The sequence below is a fragment of the Piliocolobus tephrosceles genome, chromosome 9 (genome assembly GCF_002776525.5).
Source record: "Piliocolobus tephrosceles isolate RC106 chromosome 9, ASM277652v3, whole genome shotgun sequence".
NCBI classification, from domain to species: domain Eukaryota; kingdom Metazoa; phylum Chordata; class Mammalia; order Primates; family Cercopithecidae; genus Piliocolobus; species Piliocolobus tephrosceles.
Window position 1 is genome coordinate 97,106,322 of NC_045442.1, and position 22,629 is coordinate 97,128,950.

At 38.8% G+C, this 22,629-nt stretch overlaps 1 protein-coding gene across 5 annotated transcripts in view; it reads left to right on the forward strand.

Moving 5' to 3' along the window:
• Window positions 1-22,629, forward strand: part of PARD3 (par-3 family cell polarity regulator) — a 720,675-nt gene that overhangs the window by 427,202 nt on the left and 270,844 nt on the right. For all 5 annotated transcript variants that reach the window (XM_023218154.1, XM_023218156.1, XM_023218152.2 and 2 more), the window contains exons 8-9: window positions 19,209-19,334; window positions 20,487-20,869. In XM_023218154.1, coding sequence (XP_023073922.1) covers window positions 19,209-19,334; window positions 20,487-20,869 — 509 coding nt within the window. The remainder of the gene's footprint in view (window positions 1-19,208; window positions 19,335-20,486; window positions 20,870-22,629) is intronic.

The window sequence follows — 22,629 nt, forward strand, 5'->3', positions numbered from 1 at the left end:
TTTTTAACTTTGGAGAAGCATTAACATTTCTTCACACAACTTATAGTTAAACCATATTATTTTCAACATGGACTTGCCTTTATTTCGTGTAAGAAATCGAGTTCTAAATTACCTCAAAAGTTAAATTTTGTTTTCATATCTTTCCTGAGTAGGAAAAAAAAGATAAGGTAAAATGCATGGATTATAGCTTCCCAATATGCATATGCTTTAAAATGCCTGTGAAACATAACTCATCACAAATGAGATTTAATTGTGTTTGTACCAGCTTTGAGCCAGCATTGCAATTACATGTTATTATATTTTCTATCATTTATTGCATATTTTCTACCTCACTGTGAAAGGATATCAGGGTAAAGTGAACAGATGAAAAGCCTAAAGCAAAAGGAGAGTAAGATGGAAAAATAAACTTACTATCTAGATTAAGTCAAAGGAAGGCATTTCACAAAATCCACCACAGTTTCTTGTTACCATGGCATTTAATTTTGATACACCAAACAGATTCAAGGAAACAAGTATGTCTTTGCAGAACTAGAAGTTCTTTTATAGCTGAGTCATTTCTAAGCCCTGTTAGTTTGGCACTTAATGAAGAAAGTCGTGCACAGAGATTTTCAAAGAGACAGAGAGATTTAAGAAAAACAGATTGGTTATAATCTCTTTTTAGGCATCACCAATTTTCATATGGAAACAGAACAGAAATAGTTTGTGCTTCTCCAACACCTGTGTTACAATGGTTAAGCTTCCTTGTGGAATTGATAGTCATGGTTCCTCACAGTTGGATTAACAATGGGAGAGAAAAAATAGGTGGTCTGCTCAGATTGACAGATACAAATCTACGAGAGCCCAGAGATACCCACCTTCCTCATTCTCAGAAATGCTCAGAAATGGATTCCTGTTATTTCATAAGAAACCTTTCCAAGCATTTCTCTTGTGACAATCCCTGTGTTAGGTGCTAGGAAAGGAAGATGAATGGAATATATTCTTCCTCCAGAGATTTGCAGCCTAGATGGAGTCATAGCCAATAAATCACACAATTATAATTATGTGATAAATGTTGATATAGTTCTACAATAGGTGCTCTGTGAACTGATAGGGGAAGAATGGTCTGAATTAGGTAACTGAAAGTGGCTTGTTGTGGAAGATGATTTTAAATGTGATGATGGCTTGTAAAGGTAGCTGTGTCAACTCCATGGTGGCTTGTGGAAGAGTAAATTAAGCAATGTAGTATAGCAGAAAGGAAGAAATTAAGTGAAATTAAGAAATTTCAGATATATCTAGTAGGAATACAATAATATATATTCATGATATGTAAGTAGAAATTTCCAAGATAACTTCCCTTATACAAAATTCCAGTCATTCTTGGGCCTTCTCAATTTTGGAGGATAACTAATTGAATAACACTTACTGAATACTTACTTTTATAAAAGTGACAAATACATGTCAGTATTGCTTTCTCATTTAGATTTTCAAAGTCAAAGAGTCTAAGGAATAATGCAGAATCCCAATTGTATATTTTGAAGAGAAGGAACACAACCCAGACCACCTCAAATATCAAATGTCATTAAGGAAAATAGTAATGTAAGCTTGTGAAGTTAATGTTAGCGAGATTTTTACAGCCATTCAGATCTTATTATGTCCTGATGTATGATGAAATTTTTGTTGTTGTTGGATTTTTTTGTCTGTTTTTTGTTTTTTTGAGGTGGAGTCTCAGTCTGTCACACAGGTTGGAGATCCTGTCTCACTGCAACCTCCGCTTCCTGGGTTCAAGCAATTCTCTTGCATCAGCCTTCCTAGAAGCTGGAACTAGAGCTGTGTGCTACCATGCCTGGCTAGTTTTTGAATTTTTAGCAGAGACTGGATTTCACCACATTGGTCAGGTTGGTCTGGAACACTTGATCTCAAGTGATCTGCCCACCTCAGCCTCCCAAAGTGCTGGGATTACAGGCGTGATCCACCATGCCTGGCTTAAGTTTTTTTTTTTTTTTTTTGAGGCAGAGTCTCGCTCTGCCCCCAGGCTGGAGTGCAGTGGCCGAATCTCAGCTCACTGCAAGCTCCACCTCCCAGGTTCACGCCATTCTCCTGCCTCAGCCTCCCGAGTAGCTGGGACTATAGGCCCCCGCCACCTCGCCTGGCTAATTTTTTTGTATTTTTAGTAGAGACGGGGTTTCACCGTGTTAGCCAGGATGGTTTCGATCTCCTGACCTTGTGATCCGCCCGTCTCGGCCTCCCAAAGTGCTGGGATTACAGGCCTGAGCCACCGCGCCCGGCCAAGTTTTTTAAAATAAGAATCTTGCACTGCCTACTTTCAAAACTATTTTCTAGACTAGGTTGAATGTTGTTTTTCATTCAGGGGCATTAATGACAATTAGCTCATCCTCCAACCCCTGCCTTAGTTGACTACCTGCTGATATTTAGAAATGGAGATAAATAGAGAGACAATATTATCTTCCCCATGATGATGTTTCTCTTGAGTTATTTTCTTGTTTGTTATTCAAAAATAAAATTAACTGATCCTCATCTAGAACTATTCATTCACAGTTTCATTACTTCGGTGATTCCTTTTTTTAAATTATTTTCTTAGTAGACAAACATTTACCTGAAATGTTTCATTACCTTGGAATCAATTTTTATTTCACCCATATCATTTCATTTCCTCTTGATTTAAATGGGAAACATCGACTGGGCGCAGTGGCTCACGCCTGTAATCCCAACACTTTGGGAGGTCTAGGTGGGTGGAGCACTTCACGTCAAGAGTTCAAGAGGCCGAATAGGAACAGCTCCAGTCTCCAACTCCCAGCGCGAGCGACAGAGAAGACCTGTGATTTCTGCATTTTCAACTGAGGTACTGGGGTCATCTCACTAGGGAGTGCCGGACAATCGGCGCTGGTCAGCTGCTGCAGCCCGACCAGCGAGAGCTGAAGCAGGGCGAGGCATCCCCTTACCTGGGAAGCGAAAGGGGGAAGGGAATCCCTTTTCCTAGCCAGGGGAACTGAGACACACAACACCTGGAAAATCGGGTAACTCCCACCCCAATACTGTGCTTTAAGCAAACGGGCACACCAGGAGAATATATCCCCCACCTAGCCGAGAGGGTCCCACGCCCACGGAGCCTCCCTCATTGCTAACATAGCAGTCTGCGATCTGACCTCAGGGCAGCAGCGAGGCTGGGGGAGGGGCGCCGGCCATTGCTGAGGCTTAAGTAGGTAAACAAAGGCGCTGGTAAGCGCGAACTGGGTGGAGCTCACAGCAGCTCAAGGAAACCTGCCTGTCTCTGTAGACTCCACCTCTGAGGACAGGGCACAGCTAAACAACAACAACAAAAAAGCAGCAGAACCTCTGCAGACGCAAACGACTCTGTCTGACAGCTTTGAAGAGAGCAGTGGATCTCCCAACACGGAGGTTGAGATCTGAGAAGGGACAGACTGCCTGCTCAAGTGGGTGCCTGACCCCAGAGTAGCCTAACTGGGAGACATCCCCCACTAGGGGCAGTCTGACACCCCACACTTCACAGGGTGGAGTACATCCCTGAGAGGAAGCTTCCAAAGTAAGAATCAGACAGGTACACTCGCTGTTCAGCAATATTCTATCTTCTGCAACCTCTGCTGCTGATACCCAGGCAAACAGGGTCTGGAGTGGACCTCAAGCAATCTCCAGCAGACCTACAGCTGAGGGTCCTGACTGTCAGAAGGAAAACTATCAAACAGGAAGGACACCTATACCAAAACCCCATCAGTATGTCACCATCATCAAAGACCAGAGGCAGATAAAACCACAAAGATGGGGAAAAAGCAGGGCAGAAAAGCTGGAAATTCAAAAAATAAGAGTGCATCTCCCCCTGCAAAGGAGCGCAGCCCATCGCCAGCAATGGATCAAAGCTGGTCAGACAATGACTTTGACGAGATGAGAGAAGAAGGCTTCAGTCCATCAAACTTCTCAGAGCTAAAGGAGAAATTACGTACCCAGCGCAAAGAAACTAAAAATCTTGAAAAAAGAGTGGAAGAATTGACAGCTAGACTAATTAATGCAGAGAAGGTCATAAATGAAATGACAGAGAAGAAAACCATGACACGAGAAATACGTGACAAATGCACAAGCTTCAGGAACCGACTCGGTCAACTGGAAGAAAGAGTATCAGCGACTGAGGATCAAATGAATGAAATGAAGCGAGAAGAGAAACCAAAAGAAAAAAGAAGACAAAGAAATGAACAAAGCCTGCAAGAAGTATGGGATTATGTAAAAAGACCAAATCTACATCTGATTGGGGTGCCTGAAAGTGAGGGGGAAAATGGAACCAAGTTGGAAAACACTCTTCAGGATATCATCCAGGAGAACTTCCCCAACCTAGTAGGGCAGGCCAACATTCAAATTCAGGAAATACAGAGAACGCCACAAAGATACTCCTCGAGAAGAGCAACTCCAAGACACATAATTGCCAGATTCACCAAAGTTGAAATGAAGGAAAAAATCTGAAGGGCAGCCAGAGAGAAAGGTCGGGTTACCCACAAAGGGAAGCCCATCAGACTGACAGCAGATCTCTCGGCAGAAACTCTACAAGCCAGAAGAGAGTGGGGGCCAATATTCAACGTTCTTAAAGAAAAGAATTTTAAACCCAGAATTTCATATCCAGCCAAACTAAGTTTCATCAGTGAAGGAGAAATAAAATCCTTTACAGATAAGCAAATGCTTAGAGATTTTGTCACCACCAGGCCTGCCTTACAAGAGACCCTGAAGGAAGCCCTAAACATGGAAAGGAACAACTGGTACCAGCCATTGCAAAAACATGCCAAAATGTAAAGACCATCGAGGCTAGGAAGAAACTGTATCAACTAACGAGCAAAATAACCAGTTAATATCATAATGGCAGGATCAAGTTCACACATAACAATATTAACCTTACATGTTAATGGACTAAATGCTCCAATTAAAAGACACAGACTGGCAAACTGGGTAAAGAGTCAAGACCCATCAGTCTGCTGTATTCAGGAGACCCATCTCACATGCAGAGACATACATAGGCTCAAAATAAAGGGATGGAGGAAGATCTACCAAGCAAATGGAGAACAAAAAAAAAGCAGGGGTTGCAATCCTAGTCTCTGATAAAACAGACTTTAAACCATCAAAGATCAAAAGAGACAAAGAAGGCCATTACATAATGGTAAAGGGATCAATTCAACAGGAAGAGCTAACTATCCTAAATATATATGCACCCAATACAGGAGCACCCAGATTCATAAAGCAAGTCCTTAGAGACTTACAAAGAGACTTAGACTCCCATACAATAATAATGGGAGACTTCAACACCCCACTGTCAACATTAGACAGATCAACGAGACAAAGTTAACAAGGATATCCAGGAATTGAACTCATCTCTGCACCAAGCGGACCTAATAGACATCTATAGAACTCTCCACCCCAAGTCAACAGAATATACATTCTTCTCAGCACCACATCGCACTTAATCCAAAATTGACCACATAATTGGAAGTAAAGCACTCCTCAGCAAATGTACAAGAACAGAAATCATAACAAACTGTCTCTCAGACCACAGTGCAACCGAACTAGAACTCAGGACTAAGAAACTCAATCAAAACCACTCAACTACATGGAAACTGAACAACCTGCTCCTGAATGACTACTGGGTACATAACGAAATGAAGGCAGAAATAAAGATGTTCTTTGAAACCAATGAGAACAAAGACACAACATACCAGAATCTCTGGGACACATTTAAAGCAGTGTGTAGAGGGAAATTTATAGCACTAAATGCCCACAAGAGAAAGCTGGAAAGATCTAAAATTGACACTCTAACATCACAATTGAAAGAACTAGAGTGGCAAGAGCAAACACATTCAAAAGCTAGCAGAAGGCAAGAAATAACTAAGATCAGAGCAGAACTGAAGGAGATAGAGACACAAAAAACCCTCCAAAAAATCAATGAATCCAGGAGTTGGTTTTTTGAAAAGATCAACAAAATTGCCAGACCGCTAGCAAGACTAATAAAGAAGAAAAGAGAGAGGAATCAAATAGGCACAATAAAAAGTGATAATGGGATATCACCACTGACCCCACAGAAATACAGACTACCATCAGACAATACTATAAACATCTCTACGCAAATCAACTAGAAAATCTAGAAGAAATGGATAATTTCCTGGACACTTACACTCTTCCAAGACAACCAGGAAGAAGTTGAATCCCTGAATAGACCAATAGCAGGCTCTGAAATTGAGGCAATAATTAATAGCCTACCAACCAAAAAAAGTCCAGGACCAGATGGATTCACAGCTGAATTCTACCAGAGGTACAAAGAGGAGCTGGTACCATTCCTTCTGAAACTATTCCAATCAATAGAAAAAGAGGGAATCCTCCCTAACTCATTTTATGAGGCCAACATCATCCTGATACCAAAGCCTGGCAGATACACAACAAAAAAAGTGAATTTTAGACCAATTCCCCTGATGAACATCGATGCAAAAATCCTAAATAAAATACTGGCAAACCGGATTCAGCAACACATCAAAAACTTATCCATCATGATCAAGTGGGCTTCATCCCTGGGATGCAAGGCTGGTTCAACATACGCAAACCAATCAACGTAATCCAGCATATAAACAGAACCAAAGACAAGAACCACATGATTATCCCAATAGATGGAGAAAAGGCTTTTGACAAAATTCAACAGCCCTTCATGCTAAAAACGCTCAATAAATTCGGTATTGATGGAACGTACCTCAAAATAATAAGAGCTATTTATGACAAACCCACAGCTAATATCATACTGAATGGGCAAAAACTGGAAAAATTCCCTTTGAAAACTGCCACAAGATAGGGATGCCCTCTCTCACCACTCCTATTCAACATAGTGTTGGAAGTTCTGGCTAGGGCAATCAGGCAAGAGAAAGAAATCAAGGGTGTTCAGTTAGGAAAAGAAGAAGTCAAATTGTCCCTGTTTGCAGATGACATGATTGTATATTTAGAAAACCCCATTGTCTCAGCCCAAAATCTCCTTAAGCTGATAAGAAACTTCAGCAAAGTCTCAGGATACAAAATTAATGTGCAAAAATCACAAGCATTCTTATACACCAGTAACAGACAGAGAGCCAAATCAGGAATGAACTTCCATTCACAATTGCTTCAAAGAGAATAAAATACCTAGGAATCCAACTTACAAGGGATGTAAAGGACCTCTTCAAGGAGAACTACAAACCACTGCTCAGTGAAATAAAAGAGGACACAAACAAATGGAAGAACATACCATGCTCATGGATAGGAAGAATCAATATCGTGAAAATGGCCTTACTGCCCAAGGTCATTTATATATTCAATGCCATCCCCATCAAGCTACCAATGAGTTTCTTCACAGAACTGAAAAAAACTGCTTTAAAGTTCATATGGAACCAAAAAAGAGCCTGCATTGCCAAGACAGTCCTAAGTCAAAAGGACAAAGCTGGAGGCGTCATGCTACCTGACTTCAAACTATACTACAAGGCTACAGTAACCAAAACAGCATGGTACTGGTACCACAACAGAGATATAGACCAATGGAACAGAACGGAGTCCTCAGAAATAATACCACACATCTACAGCCATCTGATCTTTGACAAACCTGAGAGAAACAAGAAATGGGGAAAGGATTCCCTATTTAATAAATGTTGCCGGGAAAATTGGCTAGACATAAGTAGAAAGCTGAAACTGGATCCTTTCCTTACTCCTTATACGAAGATTAATTCAAGATGGATTAGAGACTTAAATGTTAGACCTAATACCATAAAAACCCTAGAAGTAAACCTAGGTAGTATCATTCAGGACATAGGCATGGGCAAGGACTTCACGTCTAAAACACCAAAAGCAACGGCAGCAAAAGCCAAAATTGACAAATGGGATCTAATTAAACTAAAGAGCTTCTGCACAGCAAAAGAAACTACCATCAGAGTGAACAGGCAACCTACAGAATGGGAGAAAATTTTTGCAATCTACTCATCTGACAAAGGGCTAATATCCAGAATCTACAAAGAACTCAAACAAATATACAAGAAAAAAGCAACCGCATCAAAAAGTGGGGAAAGGATATGAACAGACATTTCTCAAAAGAAGACATTCATACAGCCAACAGACACATGAAAAAATGCTCATCATCACTGGCCATCAGAGAAATGCAAATCAAAACCACAATGAGATACCATCTCACACCAGTTAGAATGGCAATCATTAAAAAGTCAGGAAACAACAGGTGTTGGAGAGGATGTGGAGAAATCGGGACACTTTTACACTGTTGGTGGGATTGTAAACTAGTTCAACCATTATGGAAAACAGTATGGCAATTCCTCAAGGATCTAGAACTAGGTGTACCATATGACCCAGCCATCCCAGTACTGGGTATATACCCAAAGGATTATAAATCATGCTGCTATAAAGACACATGCACACATATGTTTATTGTGGCACTATTCACAATAGCAAAGACTTAGAATCAACCCAAATGTCCATCTGTAACAGACTGGATTAAGAAAATGTGGCACATATACACCGTGGAATACTATGCAGCCATAAAAAAGGATGAGTTTGTGTCCTTTGTAGGGACATGGATGCAGTTGGAAACCATCATTCTTAGCAAACTATTACAAGAAGAGAAAACCAAACACCGCATGTTCTCACTCATAGGTGGGAACTGAACAATGAGATCACTTGGACTCGGGAAGGGGAACATCACACACCAGGGCCTATCATGGGGGAGGGGGGAGGGGGGAGGGATTGCATTGGGAGTTATACCTGATATATATGACGAATTGATGGGTGCTGACGAGTTGATGGGTGCAGCACACCAACATGGCAGAAGTATGCATATGTAACAAACCTGCACGTTATGCACTTGTACCCTAGAACTTAAAGTATAATAAAAAATTAAAAAAAAAAAAAAAGTTCAAGAACAACCTGGTCAACATGATGAAACCCTGTCTCTACGAAAAATACAAAAGTTAGCCGGGCATTGTGGCAGGTGCCTGTAATCCCAGCTACATGGGAGGCTTAGGCACGAGAATTGCTGGAACCCAGGAGATTGAGGTTGCAGTGAGCTGAGGTAATGCCACTTCACTCCAGCCTAGGTGACAAAGTGAGACACTGTCTCAAAAACAAATAGGAAACATAATCTCTTTATTTAAACCACAAATGCCACTATTTTTAGGAAGGTTATGCCAAATAATTTGATTACCTTTGGCAGAAGAACCTTGCCTTTTTTTTTTTTTTTTTTTTTTAATATTTCTAGAACCTGGTTGTAGGTATGGGTCTACAGGACCATAGGTATTGCTTAGTAAAGCGTAATCAGTACAGGAGCCAATGAACCCTTGACTATCCATATTAGATATGATGTTACTATATTAACAAAGAAACGGTAATGATACTTCCTGGCCTGGATGGTGGGTAAGTATTTCTGACTCTTTCTCAGAAAATACAAATTTGATTATGATGTAATGTTAAGTATATAAAAAGCAACATATAAAATTGTATGCTAAAATAGGGACTGGACCTATGAAATGATAAGATTTTGTGTTTGAGGCTGGACATGATGGCTCATGCATGTAATCCCAGTACTTTTGGAGGCTGAAGTGGAAGAATCACTTGAAGCCAGGAGTTCAAGTCCAGTCTTGGCAACATGGCAAAACCTTGTCTTCACAAAGAATACAAAAGTGAGCCGAGTGTGGTGGCACACACCAATGGTCCCAGCCAATTGGGAGGCTTAGGTGTAGGTGGGAGAGTCACTTGAATCTGGGAGTTTGAGGCTGCAGTGAGCCAGGATCATGCCTGTGTACTCCATATTGCATGGCAAAGTGAGAGCCTGTCTTAAACAAACAAAAATAAAATAAGGCCAGGCATGGTGGCTCATGCCTGTAATCCCAGACCTTTGGGAGGCCAAGGTGGGCGGATCACCTGAGGTCAGGATTGCAAGACCAGCTGGCCAACGTGGTAAAACCACCCTATGTGTACTAAGAATACAAACACTAGCCAGATGCGGTGATGGGTGCCTGTAGTCACACCTACTCTAGAGGCTGAGGGATAGGCCAGGTGTGGTGGTTCACAACTGTAATCCCAGCACTTTGGGAGGCTGAGGTGGGTGGATCACGAAGTCAAGAGATCGAGTCCATCCTGGCCAACATGGTGAAGCCCTATCTCTACTAAAAATACAAAAATTAGTTGGGCATGATGATGCGTGCCTATAATCCCAGCCACTCAGAAGGCTGAGGCAGGAGAATCACTTGAAACCAGGAGGCGGAGGTTGCAGTGAGCCGAGATTGCACCACTGCATTCTTGCCGTGCCTGGGTGACAGAGTGAGACTCTGTCTCAAAAAAAAAAAAACTACTACTGTTCTTACTTGGGCTTCATAGTCTAACTTAAAGTAGATACTCTAAATCTTTTCCCCTATGGAAAATAATTATGGCTAAAACATTTTAAATTAATTAATTAAGTAGAAACTGGGTCTTGCTCTGTTGCCTAGGCTGGTCTGAAACCCCTGGCCTCAAGTGATCCTGCTACCCTTGCTTCCTACAGTACTGGGATTACAGGTGTGAGCGACTGCACCCGGCCTGAAGTTTTCTTCTCTGCATCTTTTTTTCCTTTTGAGACAGGGTCTCACTCTGTTGCTGGAGAGTAGTGACTCACTGCAGCCTCAACCTGCCGGGCTTACGTGAGTTTTCCACCTCAGCCTCCCAGCCAGTTGGGACTATAGGCAAGTGCCTCCATGCCCAGCTAATTTTTTATATTTTTTTTTAGACATGGGGTTTCCCTGTGTTGCCCAGTCTGATCTGAAACTCTTCAGCTCAAGTGATCTGCCAGCTTTGTCCTTCCAACGTGCATGGATTATGGGCATGAGCCACCTTGCCTGGCCCGGATCTTTTCTATAATGGACATTTCTCACTTATTTACATCTACCTTTATTCTTAAGTTTGTGGCACTTAAATTTGTTTCACATTACTTTTCCTTGTGAAAATAGTAATTGTATGTTGGTGTTTATATAAACTTTAATTTATTTATTTATTTTAGATCTAGTATCTATTAGCATTTTTGGTGCCTTTGATAGATCAAAGATTGGCAAACTTTCTGTAAAGGGTCAGATAATCAGTATTTTAGCATCATGGCCCTGAAAATCTGCCGTTGTAGCATGAAAGCAACCATTGACAAGATATAAGCAAAGCTTCATTTACAAAAACAGATTGCTGGCTGAATGGACTCATAGGCTGCAGTTGTCAGCCCTTGCCCTAGGGAACCAAACAAATAAAAATGGCTGCCATGATGGTTTTACATTCTAGTATTTTTCATGTCTAAAACTCCTTCACCTCTGTTTTCTCTTCATATCTTTGGGCGACAAGAGTGTACAGGATTTTCATTTCCACTTACTGTTTGATAAGAAATCCTCTTTTATTGTAACTACATATTAATTCCCAGGAGGGCAGGCCCTTGATTTCTCAGAAAGAAGGGACGTTGAAAAAACCATACAAACCCATTTACCATACTCTCGTTAGTAGTATGTACTCACAGAACAATCCATCTTAACATCTACTTATCAATCATAAGACTTAAGGAAAAATCTGAAGTTTCACAGTTAGCAAATCAGGCCCTGTGAAGATGGTAGTGAGGGAAATGAAGGAGCTCTGGGTGTGGGACTGGCTTTCTGCTACTGACTCATGTTGGCAGGTATCTTATTTATTAATTTATTCTAAACTTTTTACCGATTTGCCATCATTTGATTTGTCTGATTAACTTTGATTTTTATCCCAAATAATTTTTTTCATCTGTTTATCTTCAATGTAATATTCAGAATATCAGGTGAAGTGTCAACATTCTTTGTAAAAAGCTTTTTCAATTTCTGTGTTAAGTTTATTTTTATGGCTTTCCCCCTCTTTATTTGCTTAGTTACATTATTGTCCGTAAATTCCATCATCTAAACTGAAAAATGAAATCACATCTCTAAGAGAATATTTATTTTTAAAATGTATTTATTCTTTTTTTAACTTTCTTTCTTTATATTTTTTGAGACAGGGTCTCACCCTGTCACCCAGGCTGGAGTACAGTGGCAGGATCTTCAGGCTCAAGTGATCCTCCCACCTCAGCCTCCCTAGTAGCTGGGACCACAGGCACACACCACTATGCCTGACTAATTTTCTGTATTTTTGGTAAAGGCAGGGTTTCTCCATATTTGCTAGGTTGATATGGAACTCCTGAACTCAAGTGATCCACCCACCTCGGCCTCCCAACGTGCTGGGATTACAGGTGTGAGCCATCACACCTGGCCACTAAGAGAGTATTTTTAATATTTTGCGTTTTTGAGTTGAAATAAAAGTGACCCTGTTGGAAAATATGTATTTCATAAGTAGTATTATTTGCATTCTATTTAAACCTGAATATAGATTAATTAGAAGGTGATTAAAATCATCTATATGCAGATTGTATTTTGTAATTAATCTATATCCAGGAAATCACTGAAATATAAAAGTTTGTTTTTTACATCCTGCATTCATGTCTTGAGTAATTTCTCCCTCAAATATAAACTGATATTTCTCTGTTTACAAGACTAATAGGCAAACATCTTTGGGTGGTCTTGAGGTATATCGTACTCATCCATTTAATTCAGCAGAATCTGAGCTTCACTGTCCCCTCAACTAACATTTACAGGATTATAATTGCATTGTTTGTTATAGCCTTTTGTTCATCTAAGATATACTTTATCATTTTTTGCTCTATTGTGTATTGAAAACACAAAATTTCCCCCAGATTTGGAGTTGGGAATTTTGTATTACCTCTCTGTGTCAGTCAGTGACTGACGACCTTATGTTGTCCTCGTTTTATTGGCAGGGGGATTGTCAGGACTGGATGAGGATGCCTCGCTCAGTATTTTTTACTTAGTGTGGCCTTGGGCAAGTTAGCCTCACTTAGCCCTACTCCTTACCTATGAAGGATAGGAATCACGACTTTTGTATGGTTTAGATAAGAAAATATATGTAAATCATTTAGCAAAGTCTTTGGCAGTGGCAGCTAATAAGAATGATCAAATCATTAGAAGAGATTTTAAACTCAATTTATCTTTTGTTATGTGCCTTGAAATTCCCTCCAGTGGTGTTTGGTATTCTGGTTGTTTAGGTAGGTAGTGATTAGTCTACCCAATCCGAGAAAGTGATCATTTTCCTCTTATATCATGAATCTGGGAGAAAATTTACTATTATATCATAAAATTGAGAATCCCAGTACACATTTGTTTAGTTAATTGGGTACATATGCTAATGAAGAATTACAGTCAATTTGAACTTCACGGGACTAGCTGAGAATAAATACGCTCTTGAACTTTGAGTACTCAATTTTAATTTAATTACTTTTGAAAAAAACGCAATTTAACTTTGTTTGCTGAATCAATAGTCTTTTGTCTGAAAGTTTTCAATTGTGCATTCTCAGCTGCAGATTCGTTTGTTATAATGAACTATAACATATGCATTGGTTTTGGAAAAGTTGCAGTTTACACTTACATGAATCATGTTCTTTAAACATAGCAATATGACATCTGTGATTTCTGCTCTAATCTAAAGGAATTCTCCGTGTTTGTTTACCTTTTTGGTCTGATTTATCTCATTCGTTGAAGTTTTTCTAAAAAAAATTAAGATTTAAAGTTTTAACTTGGCATTCCTTTAAACTTTCTCCTTTTGACTTGCATGCTTTCAGTGGTAATACTTTCTGGGCTTATGTAGGGGGTTGCTGGCCCCCCATGGGCTGTATTCAGGGAGCTGAGCTGTTCTTGTTGATGAGACCCTACTCTGCCCACTTACATTCTGCCTTCCCTACCGTTGTGATGTTTATACTGTGTCAGCCTTTATTAAGATGAATTATAATCATTTCCATACAGCTGGGTGGCAGTTGTGGTAGTTTACATTATCAACGCAAAACTCAGACTTACTCAGCCAATTTGGATGTCAATAAAACATTTGTTACTTATTTTCAGTTTTATCATTGGTTGTAATTTATAGTTAGAATTGAAAATGTTAACATGTGTGACTGCGTTTGTTTTAATTAAGTGTATAATTAGGCTAATGAACCTTGTAAAAATGTAGTGCTGCAATCCTTAATATAATCTAAGTAGTTAAATTTCTAATTGTGCTCCAAAATCATGTACAAAGATGCAGCATTTCAATGGCTCGCTTTGTGCTACTGTACCCTTGCTTGTCTTTTTTTTTAAAGAAACATTGTTCAAAAACGAAGTCTTGAAGGAAATATGTGTGTAACATACTTTTATATTAGGAAAATTATTCAGAAGTGAGATTTGTATGCAGCGGATGTAGTGTTTTCTTCTTTTCAAATTTTGAAGAAAATATTGGAAACTAGAAGAGGAATAGATTTGGGGATGTTTCAGATCCATCAGGAAAAGTCCATTTGCTTTAAAAGCATAGAGCTAAGTAGGGTTTACCTTAGGTTCATAAGGAAGGTAGAGGAGGTTCTGTTTCACATAACCCTAAACCCTGTAGTCATTTCTTCTTAAATCTGCACTACCCCACTAATAAATGCCCAAGTCTTTTCTCTTACATCTTTTCTCCTAGCATAACCAATCTGGGATTGTTCTGCTCCCAGAACAATTCCCCAAACAGAGCTTACTCCAATTCCTCCTTTCCTGACACCTACCTTTTTTATTTTTTGCGAAGTGGTTTCTTAGGGTGGAACATGTTTGCCCCAATAAGGAATCTGGCATTAGCTGCCAAGAAGGAACACTGTTCTCTCTGCCAGCACACTGACATGCCAAGATGTTTAGAACTTCATTTGCTTTGATTCCTTTCTCTAATAAAACTGTTGAAACAGCCATACCATAGGCAATTGGTTCTTTATTACTTTAGAACAAATTCTGATTTCTAGTTGAGTTTACAAAATATATCCCTAAAATTTGTTTTTAATTATATTGTTTGATATAGCTTTAAGTTGAAAATAGGGACTATGGAAATATATCTGCTTGTGTGCGAGCACACATTTTTCAGGAAAGTGTCTCTTCTTACTACTTTTGATTTCCTTCAGAGGTTCTTTTCATTTTCAGTCTAGCTGTTATCAGTCCAATTTTCTTGTGATTTTTTTTTCTTTTGATAGTTTATTCCCATTCCTTTGTAATCATTTTCACCTAGTGGAGTAAATGAGATAATTTTGCAGATTGTACCACTTCCCTTTTAAATTAATCCATTCTTTTTGAGAGAATGATTCTAATAGTGTGGTTAAGTACTTAGAAATCAGCAGGCTACTAACGTCACCTTAATTCAGTCTGTTCCCTTGATTCCCTGATCTCCTGCTGTGTCTGTCAGGGTGAAGTTCTTTCTCTTCTGTAATCTTCTTCCTCCCTCTAACTCCCAGCCCCCCATCAGGTCTCTAGTACTGAGTAAAAGGAATCTGAGATTTTCATGACTTATAACAATGTTGGTTGCTAAAGCCTCAGTTAATAAATTTCCATTATATTTTCTCTAACTGTGTGGTGTATTTATGATTTGTAGAATTTATACTGTATGTTAGGATTACTGATGCATTTGGCCATTGATGAGGACTTATTTAGAAAGACAACCATTCAAGAAATGAAACATGGTATGCTTTTTTACTTTGGATTATTAGTCTAGATGATTACCAGAAAAAAACACATAGGTTTAAAACAGAAAAATTATGAGACAAATATAAATCTGGTCATCTACTTATCTGAAAAAAATTATTGATGTTACTTGTAGAATTAAAGAGCAGATTTCAGCTGGGCACAGTGGCGCAAGCCTGTAATCCCAATACTTCTGGGAGGTCAAGTCCAGGAGTTCGAGACCAGCCTGGTTTACATAGTAAGAACCCAATTCTACAAAACAAACAAACAAACAAACTAGCCAGGGATCATGGCATACACCTCTGATCCCAGCTACTCAGGAGGCTGAGGCAGGCGGACTGCTTGAGCCTAGGGGTTTGAGCTTGTAGGGAGCTGTGATTGAGCCCAGTATACCTCCAGCCTGGGTGACAGACCAAGATCCTGTCTCAAAAAAATTAAAGTGAAAATATTTATAAGTTACACTATCTTAAGTTGTCATAAATACTGAAAGGATGTATCCAAGATACCTTTATAAATTTAAATAATGATCAGTGCTAATTAACTGCTAATTTCCATTAAAGACAGTTTATGTATTTTTTTTCTAAAAATTTTCTATGGACTGTTTTAGATTGCACAAAATATTTCAGAATACATAAAAACATACTAATTATTGGTCACATATTACAGTAATATGTAGTCATATTGAGAAATCGCTTAGGATTTCACCAATTAAAAACTCATTAACTGGAGTGAGTCTTGCTAGGACATATGTTTATTGCAAGGACTGAAAGCGTACACATTCCAAGAATGTGTTTGGTTTATAGTGGTGGCTTTTAACTACAGCTGTGGCACCTCACATGTGGTTCTGTTACGATTACCGGTGGGTGACTGGGACATCGTTTCCTTCAAGATGTTCTTTGAAAGTGAAGTGCTCAGATTATCTTCTGCATGTTCTAGGTGGTATCAATAACTGTGATTTAATTTGTACTAATCTTCCTCATTCATCGGAATCATAGATATATCTTATTAATTCCTTTTTTTTTTTTTTTTTTTGAGACGGAATTTCACTCTTGTTGCCCAGGCTGGAGTGCAGTGGCGCGATCTTGGCTCACTGCAACCTCCACCTCCCGGGTTCAAGTGATTCTCCTACCTCAGCCTCCCAAGTAGCTGGGACTACAGGTGCCCACCATCACGCCAAGCTAATTTTGTGTTTTTAGTAGAGACAGGGTTTCTCCATATTCATCAGGCTGTTTCAAACTCCCGACCTCAGGTGATCTGCCCGCCTCGGCTTCTCAAAGTGCTGGGATTACAGGCGTGAACCACTGCGCCTAGCCAATAATGCCTTTGATTCCTGTGATAGAACACTTTGTTCAGTTGCAGATAGAAACAAACAATAGGGAATCCTAGGGAGATAAGTTATGGACATGATCACATTTAAACAATAACTTATATTTTGGTTTGGCATGTTATGGAATCTCTTTCTCCCAAATGTGAACTGAGAGTTAAGTTGCTCCTGAAGGTAAATCAGTGTACTTTATTCTTACCTTTGAGTTGAGATACTTTTATGTCTTTATATAGCTGCAACTATATAAAGTAAGTAACTAAATATTACCTACATAATATTGTTTTTGCTAGTCACTAATATTTTTAGACGCTTACACTAGTAGGTGCTGATTCTCAACTGCTAAAATTATAGTTCTTGCAAGCCGATAGGCTTGACTCTAGTATAATGCCACCTCATATTTATTAATAAAAATTAGAATGAAATTATGACCTTATAAATATTCGTAAAAATGTTAAACTGCAAAATAACAAGTGAAATAGGACTTTTGCCTGTGTTTCATTTATTTCCGTTTCGTCATATCTTTAGTAGAAATGATACTTTCATGAAGAAATTGTCTGAATCTAAATTCTGTTCACTTATATTTTGTTTTGCAAAAAGCTTGTTAGAAATAGACTTGTTTGCCTCAGCTAAACTCAATCATGCCTTCATTCAGTTGTCATTTATCAAGACTCGAACTGCTGAATCTTATGTTCTCTGCTAGGAGCTTACAATGCACTAATAGAGATAAGCTATGTATATAACAGAAGAATATGATAAATGCCCATGGAACAGATACAACAATTACTGGAAAAGTATAGAAGCAGCAGCTATCTATTTTGGTATATTTCTACTGGAAAACATACACAGATGACTGCAAGTTGTAATTCTCTTGGAAATCATATAGATGTTATTTGAAAATTAAGATGTCTTCAATTTTAATTTATGCAGGATTCTCAATTTTAGTGCCTGTCTAGGCATTTTTGTCTCTTTATTCGGATTATGAAGGAAAATACAAATTTTGGAAGTAAAAAAAATAAGTTCATATAAAAATTTTAATATCATGATACAAAATTTATGCCAGCCACCAAGGAACTAACAGCAGTCAGGCCAGGTGCGGTGCCTCATGCCTGTAATCCCAGCACTTTGGGAGGCTGAGGCGGGTGGATTACCTGAGGTCAGGAGTTTGAGACCAGCCTGGCCAACATGGTGAAACCCCGGCTCTACTAAAAATACAAAAAAATTAACCGGATGTGGTGGCGCATGCCTATGATCCCAGCTACTTGGGAGGCTGAGGCAGGAGAATCACTTGAACCCAGGAGGTGGAGGTTGCAGTGAGCCAAGATCATGCCATTGCACTACAGCCTGGACGACAAGAATGAAACTCCATCTCAAAAAAAAGTAAGAGTGAAAAAATAAAAATAACAGCAATCCGAGCTAGATTAAGACCCCTGTTGCTTATACTGTCATTTAAAGAAGTATTTCCTATTTGTCCCAGTCTGTATAGAATGTCCTGTCAGTTATGAAGTTAGTGTTCTAGAGCAAGTAGGGGGTCTCTCAAAGGTCATTCACACTTTTCTTTCAACCTGAGTGAGAAACCTCAGGTTTCTTTCAACCTAAGAAGTATTTCATACATATATGAAAGAGATGAATGGCGATTGGCATTATTTGAACCTCTCACTGCTGTTTTTCTGTTTGGTCATTTGTTTTTCCAAATGGGAATATTGACAATAAATGACTTACTTTTAGGAGATCTAACAGGTTTTGAAATTCACAGTACTAAGCACTATCAAATTCAAATGCAAAGCACGGAAACTCTTTTATTTCTGAAATCTTTCCTATTATCATTCTCAAAGCTGCAGTGCAATGAGGTTAGCTTTTCCTCATTACCTTTACTTTCACAGAAAGATGGGGGTTGCAGTCGTTTTTTAAGCTAGCATACCAGCTGGCTTAAAACAGAAAATTGCCCAAGTCATTCAAAAATACATGCTTATCCATGCTGCACACTGCAATACCCACTCAACCATTAGGCGGGCTCTGTTTGGGGCATTTGTAAACAGAGAGAGTGCTATAGCTTGTTCTCAAAACATAATACTGACCAGCCAGAAAATGATTTTTCACATTTATGGAAGGGATGCATTTTTGCATATCATTTAAACTGTTGTGATTTTTGTCTGTCGTTTAAAAATGTATCAATAGTGATTCTGACATGCTTCTTTGTAAGGAAGTCTTTGTAAATATAATACCAGCATTAAAGTGGTCGGGCAGTGTGCATGGTGGAGATATTACATGTGTAATCATTTGCATTCTTAATGTTCTAGAACCCTGGGGTTATTAGTAAAACGATTGGAGAAAGGTGGTAAAGCTGAACATGAAAATCTCTTTCATGAGAATGATTGCATTGTCAGGATTAATGATGGCGACCTTCGAAATAGAAGATTTGAACAGTAAGTGTGTGCTCGCTGCACTTCTCTTCTTACTTGCATTAGGCACGACAGAGTGCAGTCAGTTCAAATGCTTCAAACAACATATCTGTGATCTCAGTCTGTATACTAGACAGGAATATTTTCTGCCATTAGCTTTTAAAAATTTAATCATACTCAAAGAAATTAATACCATTAGACTATATTTCAAAATGTCCTCTGATGGATATAGCTCTTCTTAAGTAGCATAGCCCCCGTTTCAGCTTTATAATTTTGCTGGTTCCTCCCCTTTTGGAAAATTGACAGTGTGCCCATTTTTATTATACTTTAATTCACCCATCCACCTTTGCTGCACACAATTTCTCTAGATACAAACAGGCAGATAAAGCTCATTTGCACCTCAATATTGGGTTGTATTCAGATATACTTTATCTGGATTCAGGCCCTTAGTCAATGAGAAACATAAAAGTTGGCCAGTTCCTATAAAACAAGGCAGGAGCAAACAGAACTCTTAAGAACTTGGGGTCCTGACCAGGGAACCAGCATGAGAAAGAGCTGCTTCCCAGGCTGGTCGTATGGTTGCACCGTGACCCACAGCTGTCAGCATTTTGAATTATTGAGCCTGGATTGCTGTTCTTGAGATTTTTGCATATACCAACTTAATAGATAATTAATAGTTACTTTCTATAGCCTTCTGAGTGTGCGTGTGTGTATTTTAAAAATTTTAAATACACATCTAACCCAATCCAAGATTCTATATATAATTATAAAGCTCTTTCATTGAAAAGTTAAATGGAAATATTTTGTAATGTCTCCAAGTTGTATTAGACAATGTCGTAAAGAGAAGGTTCCATTTGGTTTTTATTATTGAAATTATAATACCTCTGTTGTACTTAAAACATGTTTAATGGTTTACAGTTGAGAGAACAATTTTTTCTGTAGTTGTAGATAATTTTTCTATTTTTATTGAGACAATGAGAAATTTATATTTGAAGAAACAGCTATTCGTAGATCAGAGCTACAAACTTGATTGATAAATGGGTTATTAGAATTTTGCTTTTCAATTTCAACAGCCTGTCAGTTCTTATTGCTTAATTAGTATACGTAATTAAGTTCATAATATCTTCTAGTCTGTCAGTCTTAATTTGCTAATTTTCTATTCTTTCTCAAACCCAGAGCACAACATATGTTTCGCCAAGCCATGCGTACACCCATCATTTGGTTCCATGTGGTTCCTGCAGCAAATAAAGAACAGTATGAACAACTATCTCAAAGTGAGAAGAACAATTACTATTCAAGCCGTTTTAGCCCTGACAGCCAGTATATTGACAACAGGAGTGTGAACAGTGCAGGGCTTCACACGGTGCAGAGAGCACCCCGACTGAACCACCCGCCTGAGCAGATAGACTCTCACTCACGACTACCTCATAGTGCACACCCCTCGGGAAAACCGCCATCCGCTCCAGCCTCAGCACCTCAGAATGTATTTAGTGCGACTGTAAGCAGTGGTTATAACACCAAAAAAATAGGCAAGAGGCTTAATATCCAGCTTAAGAAAGGTATAACCTATCTTGTTTTTGTTTTGTGGAATTTCTTTTCTTAGTAGCAACACACAAGGGTTGAAATGGAATTTATTTTACAAGTCAACCTACTAACCCAAAGCACCCTGAGTCTTATCTCATTATTTTGTGAAAGAACTGATAGATTTTTAAAAGCTACTTACCTTTTAACATGTTTAAAATTGTATTTCTTAAATGTCTCAGGTTTATTTTGCTCTGTAGAAATTAAAATGTAAAAGTGCAGAGAATAAGACTTTAAAATATGTCTATGAGAAGAAGATAGCAGCTACTACTGCAGTAAAATTTTTGATTGTGAATAAAAATGGCTTCAGGACATTAATATCAAACACAGAACAATAGTAAGGGTTTGACCATTTTGACTGCCCCGTTTGCTGTCTAAGTCCAGCCCTCAAAGAGGACTTGAGAGTTAGTGCACATCAATCCCAGTATTTGGTGTGGGGAGGAACTGATTTGTTTGAGGCTGCCAGGAGTTTATAGTAGGTTGCTGAGAAGCCAGGCCATTGGCTCTTGTCTTTTGTTTTCTTTACTGCATTACTTCCCTTTCTTTTTTTCTTTTCCTTTTCTCTCCTTTTTCTTTTCTCTTTTTTTTTTTTTTTTTTTTTTTTTGAGACAGGGCCTTGCTTTCTTGCCCAGGCTGTAGTGCAGTGGCACAATCATAGCTCACTGTAGCCCACAGCACCCCACGTCAGCCTTCCAAGTGCTGGGACTAGAGGCACGTGCCACCATGCCCATCTCATTTAAAATTTAAAAATTTTTTGTAGTGATGGAGTCTTGCCATGTTGCCCAGGTTGATCTGGAACTCTTGACCTCAAGTAGTCCTTCTACCTCGGATTCCCAAAGTGCTGGGATTATGGAGTGAGCCACCATGTCCAGGCCTGCTTCTCTTTCTTATGGTGATGTGGAAGTCATGATGGCGATTACCGATTCTTCATGCATCTTTCAGCCATTTATGTGTTTTAGTACCCTTCCTGTATACAGTGGATCTCTGTGTATAGAGAGCATGTTCTTGAAGTTTGCCTCCTTCAAAGTTGAGTGCAAACTATTGGACTTGACTTTATGATTTTCACCCAGTGTTTGGTCCAGGCTCCAAGATACACTTTTACTGTTCATGATCCATTTTAGCTGATCATTTTGATATATTTTTAAATCATGTCTTTCAAAATGGTATTATTATAAAGAATATTTATCTTTATAGGCTCAACCATCAACTCTTATAGTTGGATGGAAATGATTCCAAGAGAGGTTCATTATTTCCTCAGGTCATGTGGCTGTTGGCCACAGATTCTTACTAGAATGTTTTCCATATCCAGATATTCAGACCATTCTTCTTTCCATTTGGGGTAGCATTCACAAGGTTGTAAATGCTGAGACTGCTGTTTCCTTTCTAAATCATATTCTTTCATTGAACTTTATGTGAACCTCAAGTTTCTTTTTCTGGTTGCTGGCTTTTAAGCTCTAAATACTGGATTGACATGATCAGGAGTTGACAGCTTGCCTCCTTACAAACACAGAGGCATATCAACAGAAACCCCTTTGGCTCTGTCACTTCCTAAATGAGAGAAATATCACATCCTCTTTCCTCCTTTTGCTCTACTTAAATGACAGGCCCTTGTTTTTAACCAAAAATATATCAGGAACCACAGAGTTGTATAAAAAATAAAATTCTGCTTGAGATCTCTAAAAGGTATAGTATTTTGCTTCACCACTGTCATAAAGATAGTGGTTCATAAATATCTTTT